Source organism: Leptonychotes weddellii, chromosome X (assembly GCF_054177405.1).
Source record: "Leptonychotes weddellii isolate Sample4059 chromosome X, ASM5417740v2, whole genome shotgun sequence".
NCBI classification, from domain to species: domain Eukaryota; kingdom Metazoa; phylum Chordata; class Mammalia; order Carnivora; family Phocidae; genus Leptonychotes; species Leptonychotes weddellii.
The window spans coordinates 65,931,549-65,940,627 of NC_138385.1; the positions used below are offsets into that span (position 1 = coordinate 65,931,549).

The following is a 9,079-nucleotide window of genomic DNA, read 5'->3' on the forward strand; positions in this document are numbered from 1 at the left end:
CCTATGTTCTCCTGTAGGATTTTGATGGATTCCTGTCTCACATTGAGGTCTTTCATCCATTTTGAGTTTATCTTCGTGTATGGTGTTAGAGAATGGTCGAGTTTCATTCTTCTGCATGTGGCTGTCCAATTTTCCTGGCACCATTTATTTATCAGCTTCCTTTTTTTTAATCATTTTTCTTCTATTTCACTGATTTGCTCTTCTGATTTGTTCACCCTCATTTTTATGACCTCCACTTGTGACTGCATCTTGGTGATGTCAGTTTTAATTTCATCATGGCTAGATTTTAGTTCTTTATCTCTATGTTAAGGGATTCTCGTGTCTTCTATGCTTTTTAAAGCCCAGGTAGTATCTTTATATGTTTCATTTTTTATTTTTTATTTTTTTTTATATTTTATTTAAATTCAATTAGCCAATATAATTTTTGGTGTTGTGTTCAATTATTCATTAGTTGTGTATAACACCAAGTGCTCATAATCTCTCTTTTAATATCTAGCTCATTTTACTTATATCCATATTGAGATAAATCTCTGGCAGTGAGCACTACTACCTCTTCTTTTCTTTTGAGTGAATTTCTCCATATAATCATTTTGTCCAAAAAAGAAAAGAAGAAATTAAAATGGCAATATCAACAACTACAGAAAAAAAAAAAACTAGATGCTGGGTGTGTGTGTTTTGTTCTGCTTGTTAAAAGAAACTAGATCCAAAAATAAGAAAGGAAAAAAAATATATATATAGTACATTGAAAGAAAACAAATATGTATATATATACATACATATGTATATATATACACACATGATGTAAAAATTTGAAAAATTAAAATAAAATTGAAAAATTAAGAAAATAACTGAATAATAATACTAAAAGACTAAAGAATAAAAATACAAAGAATTCGATATACTGTTTTCCCCAAATGCTGAAGTTTTGCAGCTCTCTATGATCAGTGAGCTTGGTGAGAGTGATTTGTTTGTGCTGGTCTTCTGGGGAAGTGGCCTGTTGCACTGAATGTCAGGTGGACTTGCCCTAATGGAAATTCACCTCCAGTGTGCTGAGAGGCAGGACTCAGTGTAAGTGGCTCCGGACTGCACTAGGTGGCGCTGTGTTGCTCCTTGAAGTCTTTCAGTACTGATGGGCAGGATGAATATGGCTGCAACCCGCTCTCTAGCCCAGGAGCTGAAAATTCACGCCCTCCACTCTTCAGTGAGCCATCACAGACAAGCAATCAATCACTCTTATCTCCCCAGTTTCTGTCAGAACTCTGTGTTCACCCTGCTTGTGTCTGAGCCTTTTTGTTGCAGGTAAAAGAATGAGTTTCAAAACTCCACATTTTAGGGACTCCTGTAGCAGGGACGCATGCTATTCCTCCCAGGGGAGGAGGGGCTCTCCCCATGCTTCTGCCTTTTGCTGAACCCCTCTCAGGAAAGCAGTCACACAACCATGCAGTGTTTCACATTTTATGGCAACACAGAGCAAAAAGCCCATATGTAGAGTTGCTGTTCTCAGCCAGGTTCCTTGTTCCTATGCCTGGGAACTCTGCTGCACTCAGGCATCACCCATTCTTCTTGCAACCCCAGGGATCCTGAGACTATGCTGTCACACCTGGGATTCTGCCCCACTTTACTACCCAAGCATCTTTAAGCCAGGCACATCTCCCACTGTACCAGACTTCTAAAAGTTCTGATTTTTGCACTCCACTGCTCATAATACTTTGCAGTAGCCTCCTTAAGCAGGCTCCCTCCCCTCCACTGTATCCTCAGGTATATCACACCGGATTCAAGTCTCCACACCTCCTACCTTCCAAATGGGGTGGTCTCTTTTCTACTTGTAGACGTGCAGCATTTGTTTCCTCAGATCTCTGATTGATTTCTTGGGTGTTCAGAATGACTTGATAACTGTCTAGTTGGGTTTGAGGGGCAAGACAAACTTAGGGTCCCCCTAGTCCTCTGCCATCTTAACTCCTCTCAATACATAAAGAATTTATTGCCATTTTATTACTTGTTTTGTCCTTGTTTCTGGGGATTTTCTCTGATCCTTTGTCACTTTTGATCTCTCCTTTCCATTCAGAGTCCCCTTTAATATTTCTTGCAGGGCTTGGTTTCTTTGTTTGTTTGGGAAATTCTTTATCTCTCCTTCTATTCTGAATGATAGCTTTGTTGGATAGAGTGTTCTTGGCTGCAGATTTTTCCCATTCAACACTTTGAATATATCATGCCTCTCCCTTCTGCCTTGCCAAGTTTATGTTGAGAAATCTCCAGCTAGTGTTATTGGTTTTCCCTTGTAAGTTAAGGGCTTCTTCCTTCTTGGTGCTTTTAAGATATTTCCTTTATCACTGTATTTTGCAAATTTAATTACAATGTGTCTTGGTGTTGACCTGCTTTTTTTTAATTTTGGTGAGAGTTCTCTGAGCTTCCTGGGTCTGTATGTCGATCTCCTTCCCCAGATTAGGGAAATTTTCAGCTAGTATTTCCTCAAATAAATTTTCTGCCCCCCTTTATCTCTCTACTTCTTCTGGGACTCATGTAATATGAATATTACATTTGATGGAGTCACTGAGTTCCCTATGTCTATTCTTGTGTTCCATAATTCTTCCTTCTCTCTTTTGTTCATCTTCATCACTTTCCATTACTTGTCTTCTAGGTCACTAATTCATTTCTCACCTTCTATCCTGCGTTTCATTGCATTAGGCATGTTTCCAATCTCATTTATTGCATTCTTCATCTCTGATTCATTCTTTTTTAACTCTTTTATCTCTGTGGTAGGGTCTCACTGAAATCTTCTATTCTTTTCTTAAACCCAGTGAATATCCTTATCATTGTTGTTTTAAATTCTCCATCAGGATTGTTTTTTGTGTTTTTTTTAAAGATTTTATTTACTTATTTGACAGAGAGAGAGATCAGCAGCAGAGGGAGAGGGAGAAGCAGACTCCCTGCTGAGCAGGGAACCTGATGCAGGACTTGATCCTAGGACTCTGGGATCATGACCTGAGCCAAAGGTAGATGCTTAACTACTGAGCCACCCAGGTACTCAGGATTGTTACTTATATCTGTTTCACTTAGATATCTGGTTGTGGCCTTATCTTGTTCTTTCATTTGGAATAAATTCCTCTGTCTTCACATTTTGTCTAAGTCTTTTCCTTTTCTCTGTGTCAGAAAAGCCATTTATGCCTCTTGCTCTTTCTTTGATTTGGCCTTTTCTCTCCCTTTAGTTGTGGAGTTTGTTCTGTCAGTTTTCAGGCCAATTTCTGGGGTATTTAAGATATGATAGTTGTCTAGTTGTATTCATTTGATGAGACAAGCTTAGTGTCCTCCTACTCTGCCTCCATCTTCCTCCTATCTCTGACTATCTTTGAATGATGAGTGTATCAGTTTCAAAATGGGCCTAGTGTACTAATGTAGGCATCAACTTTGAAGCAGTAGGAAGAATCTTCCCAAATGAAGCAGAAATATGTGGATAGGCCTGAATGAAGTGACAAGAAATTTCTAGTGTTGGTAGGACCAAGGAGTAGACACTAGTATGGGGAAGGTTGGGGAGGACATTGGCTCTATGCACCAGCAAGGAGGCATAAGGAATTGAAGCAAAGAGAATCAGCATTTGAGTGATGAGTTGTTTTATTCTTAGTGGATTAAAAATGCCTGTGGGGCATTCAAGCAGAGATGAATAGCAGATGGTTGAATATGTGGGCTTGGAGTTGGAGAAAAAGTTTTGGCCTGAAGATATAGAATATCATTCTTAATGAGGGTGTAGATGATAATTCAGGAAAAAAAACAAAGAGAAGTAACCAGGGAAGGAAGAGAAAAGCCAGAGTGTAGAGAATTTCATAGAGTGAAAGAGATGGCAGAGAGTTTAAAGGAAATGAGTAATGGGAAATATCATAAGAGATTTTCATGACAATCATCCCTAATGGTGCCCAAAGTTGTTTTAGTGAGATATCTGAGTCAGAAGCTTGAGGTGGGTAAGGAATAGCTGGTAGAAATGTCAGGTGGAAGAACAATCTGTACTGTCAAGATTAGCTGTGAGAAAGAGAACAAAATAACAGCTACCAGGCAAGAGGAATACAGGAGGAGATCATTGCACTGAAATATACATTCATCTCTTCATTATTGGCTTTCCCCAGCAGAATATTATCTCTATTATTCAGCCATAAAAAAGAATGAAATTTTGCCATTTATGACAACATGAATGGACCTCAAGAGCAGGGATTTTCATTTTGTTGCTAATCCCCTAGAACTCAGATGAGTGCCTGACACACAGGAAGTGCTCATTATGTATTTGTTGACTATAAGAATGAATACCAAGTAAAGGAAAGATTTCTACACCTGGCATCCTGCACTGTGCAAGAGTTAAGGAGAATGAGATGAGATCTACACATGCTGACAAGATTAGAATTCAAGCCTATTGTGTGAAGCTGCAGGTAGATATATAAAGTGAAATTCCTATAATGGAAGGGAACTGAGGAGTGTGGAGCATATAGAAAAGGGAACAATCCAGTCATGGAAGGAACTGAGCAGATGCTGGCTTACAAAAAAAAAAAAAAAAAAAAAACACTAAAAGAGTTGGTGTGATAGAGAGACCCAGGAATGGGTAGACTTCTTAGATATACCTATTAGGGGAAGAATGCCCCTGATGTGGGTGGGACTTAGCAGGGCACAGGCCTATAGAGGTGAAGGTCTCTAATGATGGTGGAACTGAGTATAGGCCTAAGGATATTAGAGTCTGATTGAGGCTTGCTTACAGAGAAGGGTCCTGTGTTAAGAAGTAGTGAGAGAAGTATTGTACAGAAGATCAGTATAGGTAATGCTGAATATAAAATTGCCTTTAAAGATTAGAAGCACTTCCATCTCTAATGTTCCAGATCATAATATGTAACTGCCAATATGTTGGAAAGGACACTGACCTGGACATAGTGGATTCCAGGCTGTCCTCTAAAAATGAAAAGGATTCTGATCACGGTCAAGGTAACTATATTAGTGTCTATTCTACCTGTGGGAGTGAGAAGGATCTGGGCTGGAGCATGGCTGACCATAAGCTTGAAAGTAATGAGGAAGACCCTGGGGTATGGGTAGTAAGTTTCTGCTGAAATAAGTTGGGAGTAGCAGGCTTCACCTTGTGTGGCCTGGGGTGCACCAAGCAGGGCCAGGTTGGGGGTTGTTCTCATATATACTGGGTAAAGTAAGAGCCTTGGTGTGTGATAGGCCTGAACAAGTAGTGTGCGTCTCTGGGTGTGACCAATATAAGGCATAGAAATGAGCAGAGCAGAACCAAGGAGTTCCAGATTATGAGAAAGGGCTGTCCTGATGCATGGGGGGGAGCACTTCAGGGCTAGGTTTGTATTGGTAAGAACTGATACAGTGGCTGGGGGGTAGGGAGGAGGGTCCTGTCCTAGGCAAGGCGTTATTACAAACTTCTACTGGTCTGGGTTGGAGATTTTTCAAAAATCTCTGTGCATCAATGATATGGTGTGAGCCACAGCAGTAACTAAAGCCAAGAAATTCATCTCCATCAGGTTTCATGTGCACTAACTGTGTGGATGTCCCTCTCCAAGGAGTCTCCCACTTTACTAAAATTCCTAGTTATAAATGACTGAATTTGTTTATTATAAGTATCATATTATGGTACTAAATCTTTTGTGTGTGAAACAATTCTGTGTCTGTATCATCCATCCTAGTGGAAAGTGAGAAACCATATCTGGAACAGCCCAAGTTATATGCAGCTCAAAGATGCATATTTAAAACATGGAAATGATCATAATGGAGAAAATTTAACTTTCTGTGTAAAGGAGTTTGATATCAGCATAGCCATATATCAGTTTCCATAGAAATACAGGGTGTCATTGTTGCAAAGAACCACCAACTTGAACTCCCACAGTTTTCAGATGAAGGAATATGCCTGAACAGCTTTGCTGTTCAGGATGTATGGGGGGACACAGATGACCCAGACAAATTTCCTGCCCTTCAGCAGCTCATGGTGTTGAGGGAGAGAGACATGGACTTATTATCTGAATCATAGCCTTGATCTCATTGTTGCTGGACCCTTTATATTTGTCACTCCACAAAGACTCCAAGAGGTAGATAAGATTCTTTATAAAGAGGTAGACAGATGATGGAGATTTGGTAACTCATCTAGTAAGTGGTAGAGCTTGGAATACACACTAAAGTCTGTTTGTCTCCAAAGAAATCCTCTTTCCACTCATGATGACAACAGTACACTTGTTTTATACATGCTGAGCTGTAGATGTCTTCCTTGATGACACAGTCACCCCCTCCCAACATGGTTCACACCAGGATAATCCAGGCACCCAGCAGGGCAGAACATCTTTGTGAAGTGCTAAGTCAAGAGCATTGGATCAGATCTCAGAGTATCTGTGCTGAAACCGATGTAACTAAGGTCCTGCTTTCTGATCATTTATGAATCTGTAACAACATGCATCTTGGAAAGTGACAGATTCATGGAAAATACGATCTTTTACAGCATTAAGGGTTAACCTTACTGTCCCTGAACTTTAAGGGGGATCTATTCCTAAGACAGTGAAGTTCCTCAGAAACTGCTGTTACCTGGTAAAGAGGAAGTTGAAGGCTTGCCTCAGAGACCTATACCTCTCTTAGCTGAGCAGTTTCACTTCCACGCTTCCCCTATGGGGAAGAAAATACTAAAATACTTTCCCAAGAAGTTGTCCCTTGATCATAGTCTCTGCAGTATTTCACCAATTGTAAGAATACAGGGTCAAGTGGAGCCATGAGAAAAGAAGGTGGAGCCTGGGAAATAAAATATACAACATTATTATGAAAAAGTTTAATTTAATGGAAAGAACATGGGGCAGAGGAATCAGACAGATCTAGGGCTCTGTGATATTAAGCAGGTAACTTAAGCTCTCTGACCTTCGGTTTCCTCCTTTGTAATATGATGCTAAGGAGTTTAATTAAATTTGTAAGTGGGATCAAACATTAATTAAAGACCCCATTAAAATTGAATGCTTATATTTGCTATATTTGTATATTCTTATACATATACATAGATTTGCAGGCTGAATTTAAAAGCTTAATGGACAAATAGGCTTGGGGATTTGAAACTTTAATAATTGAAGTATTAATTTTTAAAAATAGTCTTGTTTATGTTAAGTTAAATAAGTCAGACAAAGAAGGAGAAATATTGCATGATCTCACATATATGTGGAATCTTTTTGTTTTGTTTTGTTTTTGTTTAAAGTTTTTATTTAAATTCTAGTTAGATAACATATAGGGTAATATTGGTTTCAGGAGTAGAATTTAGTGATTCACCACTTACATATAACACCCAGTGCTCAACACAACAAGTGCCCTCCTTAATACCCATCACCCATTTAGCACATTCCCTGCCTACCTCCCTCCATCAACCCTAAGATTGTTCTCTAGAGTTAAAAGTCTCTTATGGTTTGCTTCTCTCTCTTTTTTCCCCCTTCCCCTACATTCATCTGTTTTGTTTCTTAAATTCCACATATGAGTGAAATCATATGGTATTTGTCTTTCTCTGACTGACTTATTTCACTTAGCATAATACACTGTAGCTACATCCACATCATTGCAAATGGCAAGATTTCATTTTTTTTGATGGCTGGGTAATATTCCTGTGTGTGTGTGTGTGGTAAGAAGAATGGTAAAAGATCCATTCATCAGTCAATGGACATTTGGGCTCTTTCCATACCTTGGCTATTGTTGATAATGCTACTATAAACATCAGGGGGCATGTGCCCCTTTGGATCAGTATTTTTGGATCCTTTGGGTAAATACTTAGTAGTGCAATTGCTGGGTCATAGGGTAGTTCTATTTTTACCTTTTTTAGGAACCTCCATACTGTTTCCCAGAGTGGTTGTACCAGTTTGCATTCCCTATATGTGGAATCTTAAAAAAATAAAACAAGCTCATAGATACAGAGAATAGATTGGTGGTTGCCAGGGGTCAGGGGTGGGGGTGAGTGAAATGGGTAAAGAGGTTCAAAAGGTACAAACTTCCAGTTATAAAGTAAGTCATGGGGATGCAATGTACAGCATAGTGACTATAGTTAATACTATATTGCATACTTTTAAGTTGCTAAGAGAGTAGATCTTAAAAGCTCTCATTGCAGGAAAAAAAATCTGTAAATATGTATGGTGACAGGTGCTAACTAGGCTTACTGTGGTGATCATTTTGCAATATATACAAATATCAAATCATTGTACACATAAAACTAACATAATGTTGTATGTCAATTATTACTTAATAAAAAAAGAAAAAAGTAATTTTCTTAATAAGATTTTCTGAGCCCAAAAGCCATCCTGGAGACACCAGAATATTTAGTGAACATTCATTTCCCACTCATTATATTGCTACCAAATTCAAACAAGCCTCCATTTCTCGCTCTGCCAAAACAGGCCTTGAGAAGTCACTAATGACTTCTATGTTGCTGAATACAACTTCTCAGGCTTCATCTTACTTGATACATCAGCATCAGGCTGCTGCCAATAGTGCTTGCCACCTTCTCTTCCTTTGGTTTCTGTGACACAAGAATCACCAGATTTTTCTCTGACATTGCTACCTCTTCCTTCTTACCTTCATGGGATCATCTTCCTCAATTCGACCACGAAATGCTGTGGTTTCTCAAGGCTCAGTCCTCCCTCCTAGCCTCACTCTTTTCTTAGGAATCTCATTACTACTGATGACTTCAATCACCACCTGTTTCTACATGTGTCACTGTTTTGAGGGTTCTGAAGACCATCTCCAAGTTCAGTAACTCCCTAGAGGAACTCATAGGATTCAGCATTTAGTCATACCAGCTGCCTAAAATTTGTTGCAGCAAAAGGATACAGACAAAATCAGCAAAGGGAAACAGCAAATGCAATAAAGTCTGGAGGAAACCAGGCATAAGCTTCCAAGATTCCTCTTCAAGTGGTTTTACACAGAACATGCTTAATTCCTCCAGCAGTGAGGTGTAATAATACATGTGAAATATTGTCTGCCAGGCAAGCTCATTAGAGAGGATTTTTATCAGAACTAGTCTTGTAGACATCTTCTGCCTAGGTACCTTCTACCCAGCACATACCAAAATTCCAGACTCCCAGAACAAAAG

The 9,079-nt window shown here is 39.1% G+C and overlaps 1 protein-coding gene across 1 annotated transcript in view; it reads right to left on the minus strand.

Annotated features, from left to right (window-relative positions):
* The window catches only part of ITIH6 (inter-alpha-trypsin inhibitor heavy chain family member 6), a 25,688-nt gene extending 17,146 nt beyond the window's left edge, over window positions 1-8,542 (minus strand). The window contains 2 exon segments of the mRNA XM_081809285.1: window positions 6,657-6,753; window positions 8,447-8,542. Coding sequence (XP_081665411.1) covers window positions 6,657-6,753; window positions 8,447-8,542 — 193 coding nt within the window.
* Between the last annotated feature and the right edge of the window lie 537 nt (window positions 8,543-9,079).